The sequence below is a fragment of the Piliocolobus tephrosceles genome, chromosome 12 (assembly GCF_002776525.5).
Source record: "Piliocolobus tephrosceles isolate RC106 chromosome 12, ASM277652v3, whole genome shotgun sequence".
Classification (NCBI taxonomy): domain Eukaryota; kingdom Metazoa; phylum Chordata; class Mammalia; order Primates; family Cercopithecidae; genus Piliocolobus; species Piliocolobus tephrosceles.
This window is the reverse complement of record NC_045445.1, coordinates 101,374,096-101,391,751: the sequence shown is the minus strand read 5'-3', so window position 1 is coordinate 101,391,751 and position 17,656 is coordinate 101,374,096. Positions and strand designations below refer to the sequence as shown.

General features: G+C 43.8%; 1 protein-coding gene and 1 pseudogene across 7 annotated transcripts in view; one reads left to right on the top strand and one right to left on the bottom strand.

Annotated features, from left to right (window-relative positions):
* The window catches only part of SLC9A7 (solute carrier family 9 member A7), a 147,241-nt gene extending 137,174 nt beyond the window's left edge, over positions 1–10,067 (bottom strand). For 4 of the 6 annotated variants that reach the window (XM_031936589.1, XM_031936590.1, XM_023202763.3 and 1 more), the window contains exon 1: positions 9,582–9,915. In XM_031936589.1, the coding sequence (XP_031792449.1) occupies positions 9,582–9,915 (334 nt within the window). Of the gene's footprint in view, positions 1–9,581 lie in introns of all 6 variants that reach the window. The other 2 variants (XM_023202761.1, XM_023202766.1) reach the window with 1 other exon arrangement.
* A 787-nt stretch (positions 10,068–10,854) lies between these two features.
* On the top strand, positions 10,855–16,115 carry LOC111536392 (annotated as a pseudogene). Its single transcript, XR_002729719.2, has 2 exons — positions 10,855–10,952; positions 15,216–16,115. The product of XR_002729719.2 is annotated as a ferritin heavy chain pseudogene (transcript).
* Positions 16,116–17,656: the final 1,541 nt, after the last annotated feature.

The window sequence follows — 17,656 nt, the reverse complement described above, 5'->3', positions numbered from 1 at the left end:
TCCTCCTTCCTTAAACAGTCTGCTGCAATTCAGGCAAATGTTTTCACACACAAAGGTTTCCTTCTCAGAAACTTCACTGTCAGTGTGAAGCTGAGGCATAAGAACTGGAAGGAGGAGGGGAGGGAAGAACTTGAAGGACCTCTAATGCTAGGTAGTGTTACAACATCTTATTTTTTGACAGACAAAGTAGAATGCATTAAACAAACACTTCTGGAGCATCTACTAGGTGTCAGGCGCTGTTCTAGGGTCTGGGGAGACAGCACAAACAAAAGATAGATATCTCTGTCTGCCCAGGGCTTACATTCTAATGTAGTTTGGAAAAGCTCACCAGAAGATTCTGATATGCCCATCACAACTAGCATAGAGTAGAGAGACATGAGAGCTGAACAGACCCAGCTCTATCCACCTCCCCACCTCTATGATAGTGAGGTCTAGAGATGAGAATGCTTTCAAGCAACTACTCTCACATACGAAGGCACTCTGAACAGCTCTTAACATTTTTTCCCCTAAAACACTGGTAGCCTTCTGTCATATCAATGGAATAACACCTGGAGTGTGACCTTTGGGCTGAAAGGAGCAGGCATTTTGCTCCTACTCATTCCTCATGCCTCATTCCTCACTGTTCTACCCTGGAGCTTGAGGGCAAAAGTCCCAGCTAACATAAAAGGGTCAACTTTGGGCCAGGCACAGTAGTCACACCCTAATCCCAGCACTTTGGGAGGCCGAGGTGGACAGATCACTTGAGGTCAGGAGTTTGAGACCAGCCTGGCTAACATCGTGAAACCCCGTCTCTACTAAAAATACAAAAATTAGCTGGGCGTGGTGGCGCATGCCTGTAATCCCAGCTACTCGGGAGGCTGAGGTAGGAGAATTGCTTGAACCAGGGAGGCAGAGGTTGCAGTGAGCAGAGACCGTGCCACTACACTCCAGCCTGGGGGATAGAGCAAGACCGTCTCAAAAAGAAAAAAGAAGAAAAAAAGGGTCAACTTTGCTTTGTTTTCTACTCTGGGCATAGATTTCCCTCAGAGACCTCCTGGGAAGTGGTAATGGGGCAGGATTCAGGTTCTGCTCTATCCTGGCCAAATATATCCTCAGCTATACTGAGTTCATCCTTTAATAGATCCCAATTTCCCAATTTCAAACATGTGACCCTAAACAAAGGAGGTACTTGACCTAGGTTTCAATTTCTTCACCTGGGAAAATGGGACCAATATTAGGATCTTCAAATAGTTTTATTTTTGGAGACAGGGTCTCACTCTGTTGCCCAAACTGGAGTGCAGTGATGCAATGACAGCTCACTGCAGCCTTGACCTCCCAGGCTCAAGCAATCCTCCATCAGCCTCCCAAGTAGCTGAGACTACAGGGAAATGCCACCATGCCCAGCTAATTTTTATATTTTTAATAGAGACAGGATTTTGCCATGCTGCCCAGGCTGGTCTTGAACTCCTGGGCTCAAGCAATCCTCCTGCCTCGGCCTCCCAAAGTGCTAGAATTACAGGCATGAGTCACCACACCAAGCCTGAGCTTCAAACATTTGATGTGAAGGTTAAATGGCTTAAAGTATACAAAGTACTTAACACAGTGACAGACTATTCTAACAGGTGCTCAATAAACAGTTACTATTTTTTTCTACTATTATTTTATTAGAAACAACATAGTGAATGTTTTTGAAGGGTGGAAACTTAAATATTCTTATTCATAATTGCCCAAACTTGGAAGCAACCAAGATATCCTTCAGTGTCCTTTACATTTGTATGTAAACTGTGGTACACACAAATCACATGCAAATCCTATTACTTCTCTTTTCTGGATTATGTATAACAAAGTATTCATCAAATACTGCAACAGAGACTGGCTAGCTGCTTTCCAAACCTGTTCCTCTTCTTCCAACTAGACTACATTTCCCTGGCTCCCTTCCAGTTAGATGTGGCCTTGTAACCAGGTTCTGTCCAACAGAAGTGGGTAAAGTGATGTGGAACATTTCCAGGCTTAGCACATAAGTCTTCCCCATATGATCTTCATTTCCTTGCTTCATTCATCAACTGGAGGAGGAGGATTCCAAGGCCATATGGGATGGGAAAGCCACAAGATGGAAGGCATCTGGTCCCTGAATCACAACGTAGAGAGAGCCACCTGCCAGTCCCTTGCACTGGTCCATTACATGAGTGAAAAACAAATTTCTCCTATGTTAAGTCACTGAAATTTGGGTTTGTTTTGTTTTAACATCTAGTATTACTGTAATATAAATACCCATATTGATTAAAAGCCAGGTAGCATGCTTTAACTGAAAGAGAAAATTATCCTAACACATATTCTCTTGTATGTTAAACAGAGGCAATTAAAAAAGTACATGAACTTAAGAATCAAACAAAAAGTAAAATGAAAAAGAAGTTACTGGCCAGGTGCAGCAGCTCATGCCTGTAATCTCAGCATTTTAGGAAGCCGAGGCAGGCGGATGGCTTGAGCGCAGGAGTTCGAAATCAGCCCGGGCAACACGGCAAAACCCTGTGTCTACAAAAAATACCAAAACATTAGCCAGGCACGGTAGTGAGCACCTATAGTCCCAGCTACTCAGGAAGCTAAGGTGGGAGGATCACTTGAGCCCAGGAGGTCCAGGCTACAGTGAGCTGAGATTACACCTCTGCACTCCAGCCTGCATGACACAGTGAGACCCTGTCTCAAAAAAAAGAAGAAAGAAGTTACTGATTCTCAAGTCACGTAAGCCTAACATCACCTCAGGTAAACTAATGTCAAACAGTGTTAATCAGTGCTAGAAAGAGTTTAATGAGAGTAGCAGACAGGATGTACACAGCCTCTATACAATCGTCCAGGCAGGGAAGTTCATAGGTTGCAACCTAAGAGGGAGATTAACTTCTTTTCCAATCTTTCATCTTAATAACAATGTCAAAACATACAGAAAAGTTGAAAGAAGAGTATAAAGCATACCCTTTCACTAGGCACCTAGATTTAACAGTTAACTAGTATGTTGCAATATTTGTTTTCTCTATATAAGTCATATGTGTATTTTTGACTGAACTTTTTGAAAGTTGCATATATTAGGATTCATATACTTCACCCCAAATACTTCAGCTTGCATCTCCAAAGAATGAGTACATTCTCCTGCATAACCTGAATTATCACACCTACAAAAAATCATAATAATTCTTTAAAATCATCTAATACCCAGTCTACATTCAAATATCCCTACCTATCCCCAAAATATCTTTTATAATTCATTTTCATGAACTAGGAGCCAATCAAGTTTCTCATACTACATTTAGCCTCTTTGACCTCCCTTAATCTAGAACAGTCACCCTGCCTTTTTATTTCCTTTGACATTGACTTTTTGAAGAGTCTAGGGGAACTGTCTTACAGATCGTCCCATATATTGAATTTATCTGATTGTTTTCTCATGGTGTTTTACAACTTGTTTCTCTATCGTCTGTATTTCCTGGAAACTGGAAGATGTGTCTAAGTCCTTGATTTGATTCAGATTAAACATATACAGGAAGGATACTACATAGGTAAAGTTGTATACTTCCTGTATCCATGATACTAGATAGTCTCACAATGAGCAAGGATACATTTGATGACTTGCTTATAAGATGGTGACTGCCAGACCTCTTCACTGTAAAGGTACCTTCTTTTCTTTGCAACAGGCAAGTAACCTGTGGGGTGATAGTACTGTGCAAGTACCATGTTCCCCAATAACCTTTCACCTAGGATTCTGGGATTCATTGAAAACCCTTGTCTAAATAAACTATCATTAGAAGTTGAAAAATTGTGATTTTTCTAATTACAGCATTCCACAAAGGTTAACTTTTTAATATTCTAAGAAATGTTTTTAGTAAATGTCATTTTTCTATTTTTTAAGATACATTTTACTTCCATTTATAACTTTCAAATAAGTAAAAGTATTATTTATATCCAGAGACCGCTTTACAAAGAACATTTTGACAATCCAAGGAAAATGCTATGTAACCACATAGTGCAATCTCATATTTATAAAGCATTTTTTTGCTACATAAGTTATTTGCTTTATTTTTAAACAACGTTTAAATGGCAAAAGTAATGTGTCAGTATTAAAGAAAGTTCAGGTCATTTAGAAGAATATAAAGGAAAAGTACCATCTCCCCTCTCTCTCTCCCAAGAACTCATCCTGCTCCCAAAAGATAAAGCTTGCATATCCTTCCAGAAAAGCACATATATCACATATAAATTATATACATCATGTTTATGTATATACAGTATATAGTTATTGAAATATCAAATAGGATAATATTATACATGATGTTCTGTGCCTTGCTTTTTTCCACAACACTATGTGTGGACAGTAGCCTTAAAAGGACATCTTAAAACACCTCTTTTTATCAGCTGCATAGCATTCCTTTATGGGAACGTGCTATAGTTTAACCAGCCCCATCTGATGAGTACTACAACTTATTTCCACTGCAACAAATATTGCTGTCTATATATTGTAACATGCTAGCACAAGTATTTCTGATAGATTTCTGAAAGTCCAAGAATTGAAAATGCTGAATGAAAGGGTAGGTGTGGGCCGGGTACAGTGGCTCACGCCTGTAATCCCAACACTTTGGGAGGCTGAGGTGGGCAGATCACGAGGTCAGGAGATTGACACCATCCTGGCTAACATGGTAAAACCCCATCTCTACTAAAAATACAAAAAGAAATTAGCTGGGCGTGGTGGCAGGTGCCTGTAGTCCCAGCTACTCAGGAGGCTGAGGCAGGAGAATGGCGTGAACCCAGGAGGCGGGGCTTGCAGTGAGCCAAGATCGCACCACTGCACTCCAGCCTGGGCGACAGAGTGAGACTCCATCTCAAACAACAACAATAATAATAATAATAATAACAACAACAATAATAAATAAAATAAAAACAGGTGGATGTGTTGTAAATTTTTTCTAGGTATTAACCAATAGCCCACCCCAAAATATACAGTTTTCCTCACTTCCACTAACTGTGTCCTAATGCATTTTAAAATTACAGCAAGTCACTACTAAACAAACTTCAAGTAGTAAAGCCTGCCAAAGAATCACAAAGCCTAAAATGAGAATGGGAACTAATATTTACCAAGTGCTTAAGTGTCAGACACTGCACTTAACCCTTTAGAATATCTCAATAACACAGCAATTCTGTGAGGTAACATAATCTCCAATTTTCCAAAAAAGGAAGCTAAGGCTCAGAGAGTTTATCCAATGCTATACAGTTTTATAAGTAACAGGGCCAGCATTTGAACCCAGGGTTGTCTGGTACCAAAGTGAGACTATGCAGAAGCTTTTCCTGGGACCAAAGTGAGGGGCTCTTAAAAGGGGGGACTCCTGATTAACCAGGAAGGAGATGGTTTCAAAATGTTTGCTTACAGGTTCAAATGTTAATTTCATGTTACCGCAAAGAGTCATCATTTTTCCCTTTCAGACTTTGCCTATGAGCCCACTCTCAGGCTGTGCTTAGCAATCCAGCTCCACCACAGCAACAGTGAGCCCACAACCGATAGAACCTAGAAGGGCTGACCAACATCTTTTTGGAAAGGTGATAGGGGTGGTGATGGAGGAGGAGGAGGAGGAAGCGAGAAGCAGGTGGTGGGTTAGCATGGCAGAGTCAGATTATTTTGGATCCATATCAGTTGTCACAAAAACATTATGGGGGAAGTGGAACTACCGTACATCTGAGAGAGAACCACAATGAACTGGCACGGTCTGTTTATACCACCTTTCCCTGCCCTAAACACTTTGTTTCTGCTGCACAGACATGTAGGGCCCAATAACTTTAGGATGGCACTTAATCACATAACAGAGACAGGCAGCTGGGAGCTTCCTGGCCTGACAAAACAGGTTAGACTGGTGGCAGGCAAGTGCCCTGCTGCCCTGCAGCTCCAGTGGTGGGGTCTGGGGGCTGCTTTCAACCTCCCTGGGGAGTTAGGTCTGTAGCTACCTTCCCTTGTAGCTGCCCTGGCCTGTCAGGGAGGAATGCTTACAAGTGTCCCTGGGTGGGGGGGGGGGGGGGGGGCGGAGTTCCTTTCTGTTTAAACGTTAAGCATTCACAGTGTGTCTTTTATTTTCCTTAGGTACTCTGCACCCAAGCAAGCACTTATTATGGGATCTATTTGTGCACATCACTGCTAATGTAACATCGACTACTCTCTGAGGATAATGGAATAAAGGGAAGGAAAAAGAGGGAGGGGGGAGAGGGAGGAGAGGGAGGGGAGGGAGGGAGGGACAGAGGGAGGGAGGGAAGGAGGCAGAGAGGGAGGCAGAGAGAGAGAGAGAGAGAGAGAGAGAGATCCTCCCCATCCCAGACACAGGGCTCAGAAAAGCTCCATGGGCACAATTAACAATTGAAGGGTCACAAAGAAAATTGATAACATAATGTGATTTAAATAGGGAGAAGCAGGTGTCAAATTGAGTGATTTGAGGAGCATGTTAAACTGCTATTACAGCCGGGCGTGGTGGCTCACACCTGTAATCCCAGCACTTTGGGAGGCTGAGGCGGGAGGATCAAAAGGTCAGGAGTTCAAGACCAGCCTGGCCAAGATGGTGAAACCCCATCTCCACTAAAAATACAAAACTTAGCCGGGCATGGTGGCAGGCACCTGTAATCCCAGCTACTCGGGAGGCTGAGATGGAGAACTGCTTGAATCCGGGAGGCGGAGGTTGCAGTGAGCCAAGATTGCGCTACTGCACTCCAGCCTGGGTGACAGAGTGAGACTCCGTCTCAAAAAAAAAAAAAAAAGCTATTACAAGATCAAAAAGAACAAAAGGTTATACGGTGACCTCTCCCTCCCACTCCTATTTCACAGCCATCTAGTTCCTCTCCCCCGAGGAAACCAATGTTACTCATCTACTGCATGTCCTTCCAGAGATATTTTATGACTGTGCCAACAAATATATAAATATAGATATAAATTTGTCTTAAATGTAAACGCTGTTCCTCTCAAAGTATCACTTAAACACAAAAAGGTGGCAGAAATTAGACTGTAAAACTTTTTCTCAAAATAAAGAGTTTTGAAATTCACAGTTGAACTCCTTCATTCATAAACATTTAGAAGTTAAATTGTTTGCCTCCAGAAATTAAGTTGGGTTCCCAGCACACAGTGGATACTTAAAAAATGTTTCCTTAGGTCTTTTTGTCGTTCCTTATTCAGAGCCAAGAGGACAATTACTCACTTCCTCTATCGATATAGAGAAATAAAATTTTATTTTTTACTATTAAAAAAGAGAAGTCTTGAAAAATTTTTACTGGATTCACTTATGTTCAAAGATGTGCTTGATGGTAGCAATCATTTCACTGTGTTTACCAAAACATCATGTTGTACATCTTAAATGCAGACAATTTTTTAAAAGATGTGCAAACTGAATTTTAAAATCACTTTAAAATCCCCATCCCAATAGTCTTCAGTATATTATGAATAATTAGCTAACCACATGACATTAGAATTCAGATTAGGGGCACCTTGAAGCAGAAGAGCAAACATACCTGAGAGAATGAAGAAATGTTTTCTCACAATTACAGACAATCCTTAAAATATTAATATTTGGCATAACCTGAGACATCACGTATTGACAAACTAAATTTCTTTATACATTTAAAGAAACACTAATACTCAGAGATATAGAACAAAATTGCACAGGAATGCTGAGATGATATTGCCTTTTCTGAACAGTCATCAGTTACACCAGAATTGTAACTTGATTATTCACAAAATAAAACAGTACACTGTAGCACAACCAAATGGCTGAAAGATGGAGGTGAGTTTCAAAAGTACGTATCAGCAAAGGAAAATTCCACTGTTGTCTTTAAGCCTTAAGATAAAGGTGATTGAACTCCTCAGAACACTGAGTACTCTCCACAAAATATATTTTTAAATCCCCATTTATTTTCCATCCCTTGAGCATGTATTTACGAATCTGTCAAATCTACCTCCTATTTCACACTGTCCTTTAAGAAACTGGGTCTAGGGCCTATTAAATAAAAATATTTTCATGGTTACCTATATAGAGGCAATTTTCATTTGCATCATGGCTTGGAGTCAATCACCTGCAATGACCATGTGCTTCAATCCCCCCCGTCTGTCTTCTCAGGAAACCTCCCAGCTTACCTGCAGGCCTGGCATCAGTCATTTATCACCAACTGACACAAACCATAGAGCTCAATAACGGTCAGGGATGGAGGCCAAAGTCTGTGTTGAGACCTATAATTTGCAATCACCAAACTCAGTTTTAGACCTGGTCCTGTTTCAAGATCTGTGTAGGTTACTACTTCTTCAAAACTAGAGGGCTCTTAACAGCACTTGCCCCTTACACGGTTAGGTTGCGAGGGCCTGGTGGCCATGAGCCCCCGCTGTTAACAACTAATCAAGAAACATGAAAAGCAAGGCCCAGAACCAAGGGTAATTTTCACATTAAAGGTTAAGGTTTTTGCTTTCCATTCTCTATCAGGGCACCTGGATGGAAACTGAATGAAGAAATCCCTCAGTATAAGTGATAAAATACAATTTTCCCCGTTGGGAACAGTCATAAAGTGGCTCGTCTATTTCGTGTGAGGATGCCAACGTGGGCTTCAACACCACCGAATTACATTCAAAAAGAGAATACCTGACTCCACTTTGGAGTCATGGGCAGGGCGATGGGGGAGGCAGGGGGCACAGCAGAGGAAGAGGGATGACTCAGATTATGGCTGACATCCATGTAATAAAGGGAGATTTGTACTGACCGCTGTGCATGTAACACACTGTGTACCATTAAATCTAGAAAAGGAGGGTAGCATCAGTCCCCCCTAACAACAAAAGATGGCTGACTCCAGAATTAAAACCATGACTTTTCCTCTTCATACATTCAGAAATGTACCTCGAAGTCACTCCATGTTACCATCTTAGGAATACAAAAGCTCCTCTTCGTTTGAGAAAGCAAGTAACTGGATATAACTTCCCACTTGGGACATAAGAGCAGGAGGCGTGCCTGTCTCCCCGTCTAGGCCCTCTGGGTCCTGGACCACTGCTCACCTTTCAGCACACTTCATGCTTTGACTTTATCATTAAGAGACCTGGGGATGCGGACCTCGGGAGTGGGTACCCACCCAGGCTGACCATGGATGTGGCGTCCGAGAGGCCCCACTAACCCATATGCAAGCAAAAACACTTTCAGACTTCGTCCCCACTCCCTACTGTGGCCTGTCCCCTGAGGTGATGCGGTCACCTGGGAAGCCACCCACCTCCAGCCACCACGCAGGCACACACACCCCATCGAGCTCAACTGGAGCGGAAGATGCTGGGTAAGAGGGTTGCAACAGAGACCGAACGGGGCAGACGGAACCGGACCACCTCTGTCCCTTTCGTTTTCCTGGGTTCCCAATGCAGAAACGTGGAAATGGGGTGGAATTGTTTTTAACGGTAGCAGAGAGTCAGAAAATGCAGACAGTTGACCTTGGGAACCAACACCGTCGCAGCGGGAAACGTAAAAGAAACGGAACACGTTGGCAAGTGAAGGGGGAGCACCGCCCGGCGCCAGGAGGAGCGCGGCGGCCGAGGGGTGTGGAGGGCTGGGGGGTGCAACAGGGGTGCTCACCATAGATCATGGCCAGCCCGGTCTCGTGCAGAAAGCGCACCCGGCGGTGCTTGAAGAGCCAGATGGTGAGGATGGTGAGCGTGAGCAGCAGGATGAAGGTGAGCAGGCTCACGCTGTCTTGCCGGTGGCTCTCCTCCGCCTCCTTCTCAGTAGCGAGCTCCTCCATGGCGCTGCTGTCCTCAGCCGCCGCCCCAGAGGAGGAGGCCGAGGCCGCGGCCGCGACTCGCAGCCCCCGACCCAGCAGCAGCGGCAGCAGCGGCAGCAGCAGCAGCCGCGGCGGCGGCGCCCCGGTAGCCCGACCCGAGCCAGGGCGCGCCGCGTCACCAGACTCCATGGTCCCGGGGCCGCCCTCGCCTCCTCCCAGAGGGGACCAGCAGCCCGCGCCGTCGGCGGGTTCTGGCAGCACCGCAGACCTGCCGGAGTGGCCGCGGCCGCCGCAGCTCCTCCTCCTACTCGCGCCGGGCCCGGGCTGCGCCCGGAGCCGCGCGGGGGAGGGGCGCGCGCAGTGCGCAGGATCCCCAAGCACCGCCCCCCGCCCGCGCACCTGTTCGTCCCCCAGCCGCGCCACGCCGCGCCGCCCCGCGGGCCAACCGAGCCACCCAGGGGGGGCCGGGTGTCGCCCTCGGGTCCGTGGGCCGGGCGCCGGCAGCTTGCCTCTCTGCGCTCCTCACCCCGTCCTGGCGCACCTGCCCAGGCCGTCTGGGGTCGCGGGGCCAGTTCATGGGCAGTCGCCGCCGCACTTCCTAAAGGGGACGCCAGAGGTCGCCGGCGCCTAGCGGGAGCATCTGCTTGGACCGGCTAGCCTTGCGGTATCGAGTCTCGTCTCTGGCGCCACGGCGAAGTGTTTAATCTCAGGCCAGTGTGCAGCCCCCCGGGCCCAGTAAGGTGGGGGCTGTCAGTGAACCTAGCAGCCCCGAAGCCACGTTAGCCCCTACATCTCTCTTTCCTCATCTCTCAGGTTGCCTTCCAGCTCCAGAATCTGCTAGGTTTCATTCAAACCTCTGTTCTCATCAAACTCAAATGTGAGGACTGATAGGGAGTTGGAATCAGGGAAGGGCGTTGAAGTATCTCCTTCCTCACTTGAGGGAATAGACTTCGTCAGAGGGTTGAACCAGAAGGAACTGAACGCTTGCCATTCCTGGTAGATGAGCTGGTCCTAAGGTGGTGGTGGGGGGTGGGGGTTACCCTGATGACCCTTTCTTGTATGTTGCTCCCCTGGTAGCTCAGAGTCTTTTAATGACTCTTAGGAGGAAGCCCAGCTCTGAACAAAATTATGGCGTGGACTCTTACGGATGAAGCCTCTTGGAACAAATTCTCAGAAAAACTAGAATCTTCAATCCGCCTTGCTCCTCTGGTCAAGGAAGAAACAAGGTCAGATTAATCACTGAATTCCCAGTGCTTAGCACTGTACTCGTGTTTATTGAACCACTCTGAAATCTCTACCAAAACTGTCCATGTTTTCGCTCCCAGGGGAGTTTGCATTTTTAAGAGGATTCATTGAAGAAGGTGATGCTTAACCCAATGGAGTAATAGGGTAGAGGTAGCATTAGGTAAGAAAACTCTTCGGAGTACTTCAGCCTTCCTGGTTCCCCTGTAGGTGAGCACTCTGCCAAAGCTGTTTAGTGGTTTCTTTACAGCAGGGAAATCTCTTCATCTAGATTTTAGCTAGCCCCTTTCCCAACTCCTCTAGGCAGTCACTCAGCCCCTGCAAACATCCATATACCTTGAAGTTCCACACAGGTTCCCAACAAAATTGCAAATACTTAAAACCTGGATGAGCACTGTATTGGTCATAATATTATGCCCCCTTGGGTGCCCAGTACTCAAGGACAGAATTTCTCTCTTTAGAAAAGCTCTCTTCAACTCAGGAGCTACCTTGAAAGTACAGACTTCTTAGTATTTGTGGCAGATTGTATTTTTTAAAAAGATGACCACAATCATATTTCCAATCCCAGAACCTTACCATCCCCCATCAGGAAGGGGCATCTATGTTCCCTCCCCTTGAACCTCAGTGGACCTTTGTGACTCCCTCAAAGAATATAATGTGGTAATGCAGATTATGTGATTTATGAGGCTGGGTCATAAAAGGTAATCTAGCTCCTGCCTGTTTCATTCTGTCACTTTCTACTCTAGCTAGGCTGGGCATGGTGGCTCACACCTGTAATCCCAGCACTTTGGGAGGCCAAGGCAGGTGGATCACCTGAGGTCAGGAGTTCAAGACCAGCCTGACCAACATGGCAAAACCCTGTCTCTACTAAAAACACAAAAATTAGCTGGGCATGGTGGTGTGCGCCTATAGTTCCAGCTAGTTGGGAAGTGGTGGCACGAGAATCACTTGAACCTGGGAGGCAGAAGTTGCAGTGAGCCAAGATTGTACCACTGCATTCCAGCCTGGGTGACAGAGTGAGACCCTGACTCCAAGAACAAACAAACAAACAAAAAACAAATAAACAAAGAAATCTAGCTACCTGGAAGCTGACATACTGAAGAAACCATGTAGAGAGACCATATAGCAATAGGGGCAGATGCTACAGGAGACCCAACTTTTTGAGTGTTCCCAGCCCAAATGCCATGCATGTGAATGAATGAGTCTTCAAATCAATTCACTCCCAGCCACCATCTTACTGTAGATGTATGAGAGGCCCTAAGCAAGAACCATGTCACTGAACCTAGTCAGCATCTGCAACTGTAACATAATAAAATGATTGATGTTATTTTAAGCTACTAAGTTTGAGGGTGGTTTCTTCTACAGCAATAGATAACCAGAAGAGTATTTATTATGTAAAGCAGTTGCCTTGGGTAGAGTATGAAAAGCCTAGTCCCAACCATTCACAAATACACACCAAAGAAAACACTCCATTATCTGTACATATTTATGTGTGAAAACTAACATATATAATACAGGAGTTCTGATTTCAGTTAACACAGAATAATCACACTAAACCCATTACCTGCTAGTGAATGCAATTATAAAATGTGAACAGAATGCATGCAGCAACTATTTGCGGACTCTGGAAAGTAAATTGTACCACATAAACTGAGGAAAAACAACAGAATTTGAAGTAAAACTGAACTGGCAGTGAATTTACCATTTATTTCCTCCAGTCTCCACTAGACTGGACTCAAGGAAGCTTAAAACCCAGAAGGGAGCATCAACATGGACAGAGAGAGCTCCAGGAAAAGCAGAAAAATTGTCTCCTAATATTCAGAGAAAGTAAGAGAAATGTGTCATTTTTTTTCTTTTCGCCATTCTCTTACATCTTAGCCAATAAGTAATCCCACTGTGGCAGCTGAGTCAACAGTGACAATGGAGACAGCAGTACCTTCAAGCACCCAAAATTGCTAAGGGAGGGGAGAACCTTCCTCTCTGTTTGGAGTAGCTCTGGTCCCAAGACAGTGGGGTCAAACCCTCAATGATATGTATTTTTTCACTCCATCTGTCCTGATGCTTGGCCCAAGACATGGGCAGAGTTGCAGGAAATACATAACAGAGAGTATTAAATAAAGACCCAGATTTCTGGACAGGCATGGTGGCTCACCCCTGTAATCCCAACACTTTGGGAGGCCGAGGTGGGTGAATTGGTTGAAGCCAGGAGTTGGAGAACAGCCTGGGCAATGTAGCAAGACCCTGTCTCTATGAAAAATTTGAAAATACAATTAGCTGGGCACAGTAGTGCTTGCCTGTAGTCTTGGCTACTCAAGAGGCTAAGGTGGGAGGATCACTTGAGCTCAGGAGTTTGAGGCTACAGTGAGCTATGATCACACCACCATACTCCAGCCTGGGCGACAGAGCAAGACCCTGTCTTTAAATAAGTAAATAGCCTAGATTTCTTGCCAATTGATTAAAAGGGGAACTCCAAGGCATTACAAAGTACCAAGGAGATAGTAGAGAGGAGAGGACCTTGGGAAAGGTCCGCATAAAATTTTTATGAACTCCTAGGTTCACCCCAACCTACACATGGATCTGATCCTAAACAGCATACCAAAGACTGTGATAATTGAACTAAGAGGCAGACCACCACCCAAGCCCTAGACTAGCCACTGGATAAAGCACATGTAGGACAGATCTGAATAGCATTACAAACTTTTGAAAACTGAATTGACTTTGGAGCCACTATCCAGAAAAGGCATGTCAGAACTTGTGATCTAAACCCAAGCATGTCTATTACAAGCTAAAACCCAATATGAATAAAACAAAAACCCAATAAAACAAAAATATGAATATTTCCCCATAGTATTAAAACAAGATACAAAGCCCTATAACATAATATTCAAAATGTCCAGGATACAACCCAAAATTATTCAACACCTGAAGAACCATGAAAATCTTAACTTGGGTGGGAAAAGGCAAATAACAGACACCACTGCTGAGGTGACACCAATGTTGGAATTAACTTTAAAGCAGCTATTATAATGATGCTCCAACAAGTAAGGACAAATAATCTTGAAATGAATGTAAAGATAAAAGGCTCAGCACAGGAGTAAAAGATAAAAGAAGAACCAAATTTAAATTTTGCCTGGGCACGGTGGCTCACACCTGTAATCCCAGCACTTTGGGAGACCAAAGCGGGTAGATCACGAGGTCAGGAGTTCTAGATCAGCATGGCCAACATGGTGAAACCCGTCTCTACTAAAAATACAAAAATTCACTGGGCATGGTGGCACGTGCCTGTAATCCTAGCTACTGGGAGGCTGAGGCAGGATAATCACTTGAACTCGGGAGGTGGAAGTTGCAGTGAGCCGAGATCACACCACTGCACTCCAGCCTGGGTGACAGAGTGACACTCCATCTCAAAAATTTAAAAAAAAAAAAAGAAATTTTATAAGTGAAGAATGAAATAGCTGGAATTTTAAAACTGGATGGATGCAATAGCAGAATAGAGATGAAAGAGTCAGTAAATATGAAAATAGATCAATAGAAATTATCCAACCTGAATAGCAGAGAGGAAAAACTGAGAAATAAATAAACAGAGCCACAAAGACCTATAGGAGATAACAAAATATCTAACATTTGTATCTTTAGAGTTACAGAAGGAGAAGAGAAACAGTGTGGTACAGAAAAAAAAAAGATGTGAAAATATTATAACCGAAAACATTTCAGATGAAGCAAAAGACACCAACCTGCAGATTGAAGAACCTCAGCAAACCCCAAACAGGATAAACCCAAAGAATCAAAGCATAGACATATTCACACTGCTGAAAAGAAAATACGTTTAAAACAGAAAGATGAAAATGAGGACATATTACATACAGGGTAACAACAATTCGGATGACTATGGATTTCTCATCAGAAACCAAGAAGGTCATAAAGACATGCACAGCATTTTCAATGTGCTGAAAGAACTATTAACCAAAAATAATACATCCAACAAAAATAGATTTTGGTGTGAAGAAATAACACCAATACTGTACAATCTCTTCTAGAGAGTGGGGCAGTTGAAGAAAAGAAAGCTACATACCAATATCTCTCATGAACTTAGACATAAAAAGTCTTAACAAAATATTAGTAAATTGAATCTAACAATGTATAAAAAGAAGTATACACCATGACCAAGTGGTGTTTATCCTAGGATTACAAGGCTTATTCAAAGTGAGAAAATCAATCAATGCAATCCACCATTTTACTGTCTAAAGAAGAAAAGCGGCCAGATATTCTTCACGGAGAGTTGTCGGGGTTTCCTGCTTCAACAGTGCTAGGATGGAACCTGGCGCTGGTCCCCCATCCTGGCCGGCCGCCCATAGCCAGCCCTCCGTCACGTCTTCACCGCGCCCTCGGACCGCCCAAGGCCCCCGCCGCCGCCGCTCCACGCCGCGCAGCCACCGCCGCCGCCGCCGCCGCCGCCTGTCCTTAGCCTCCGCCATGAGGACCGCGTCCACCTCGCAGGTGCGCCAGAACTACCACCAGGACTCAGAGGCCGCCATCAACTGCCAGATCAACCTGGAGCTCTACGCTTCCTACGTTTACCTGTCCATATCTTACTACTTTGACCGCGATGATGTGGCTTCGAAGAACTTTGCCAAATATTTTCTTCACCAATCTCATGAAGGAAGGGAACATGCCGAGAAACTGATGAAGCTGCAGAACCAACGAGGTGGCCGAATCTTCCTTCAGGATATCAAGAAACCAGACTATGACGACTGGAAGAGCGGGCTGAATGCGATGGAGTGTGCATTACATTTGGAAAAAATTGTGAATCGGTCACTACTGGAGCTGCACAAACTGGCCACTGACAAAAATGACCCCCATTTGTGTGACTTCATTGAGACACATTACCTGAATGAGCAGGTGAAAGCCATCAAAGAATTGGGTGACCACGTGACCAACTTGCGCAAGATGGGAGCACCCGGATCTGGCTTGGCAGAGTATCTCTTTGACAAGCACACCCTGGAAGACAGTGATAATGAAAGCTAAGCCTCAGACTAATTTCCCCATAGCCATGGGGTAACTTCCCTGGTCACCAAGGCAGTGCATGCATGTTGGGGTTTCCTTTACCTTTTCTATAAGTTGCACCAAAACATCCACTTAGGTTCTTTGATTTGTACCATTCCTTCAAATAAAGAAATTTGGTACCAAAAAAAGAAGAAGAAAAGCTGCATGATCATATTCACTGATGCAGAAAAAGCGTTGACAAAATTCAACATCCATTCATGATAGCTTTCAGCAAAACAGGAATAAAAGGGAACTTCTTTGACCTGATAAAGAGCAGGTACACATCCCCCCCCCCCCCCCAAGAAAAAGCCTCACAGGATATCTAGCATTATTCTTAAGATGAAAGACTGAATTCCTTCCCTCCAAGGTCGGGAAAAGGCAAGAAATTCCACTATCACCACTCTTAGTCAACATTCTATTGGAACTCCAAATCAGTGCACTAAGACAGAAAAAAGAAATAAAAGGCATACGTATATAGCAAAAATCACACTATATAAGTTTTAATGGAATGCTGGGGAAACAGAGGAACTAAAAACAGAGGGAACAAAAAGAAAAGGGAGGAAAAAAGAGAAATTCTCAAAGAATATTAGAAAAATTCTCCTATTCATAGATAATATGATCATCTACTTAGAAAAATCCCATGAAATCTACAAAATCCTAGAACCAAATAAGTGAGTTTAGCAAGGTCTCCAGGTGCAAGTTCAGCACACAAAAACCAATCATATTTCTATATACAGGCTGTGTGCAATTGGAGATGATTTTTTAATTTATTATTTTTTTTTCATTTTGGAGGAGTCTGACTCTGTCGCCCAGGCTGCAGTGCAGCGGTGCGATCTCGGTTCACTGCAGCCTCCGCCTCCAGGGTTCAAGCGATTCTCCTACTTCAGCCTCCCAAGCTGGGATTACAGGCATCCGCCACTACACCTGGCTAATTTTTGTATTTTCAGTAGAGATGACGTTTTGCTGTGTTGGCCAAGCTGATCTCGAACTCCTGACCTCACGTGATCTGCCTGCCTTGGCCTCCCAAAGTGCTGGATTTACAGGTGTGAGCCACTGCACCCAGCCAAAAAATCTTTAAAATGTATCATTCACAATAGCATAAAATGAAAATATTTAGGTATAAAATTTTAACAAAACATGTCCAGCACCTATATGCTAAAATCTATAAAATACTGACGAAAGGAATCAAAGAAGACCTGAATAAATGAAGAGACATGCTATGTTCATGGATTGAAAGACTAAATTTAGCAAAGATGTCAAATCTCTCCAAATTGATATATAGATTTAATAAAATTTCCATAAAATTCCCAGCCAAGTGAAATATAAAATTAATAGGAAAGTCAAAGTAACAGAACAGTCAAAACAAAACAATTTTGAAAAAGAAGGATAAAATTAGAGGCCTCACAGTATCCAATTTAAGATGTACTGTAATGCTACTATGTAAAGTAATAAAGTGTAATCAAGGCAGGGTAGCACTGGTGAAGGAATAGATATATACATCAATGGAACAAAATTAGAGTCCAGAAATAGGTCTACATACGAAATTGATTTTTCACAAAAGTGCAAAAGCCATTCAATGGACAAGGTACATTCTTTTCAATGAATTGTTTGGAATTATTGGGCATCTATACACAGAAAGAATGAA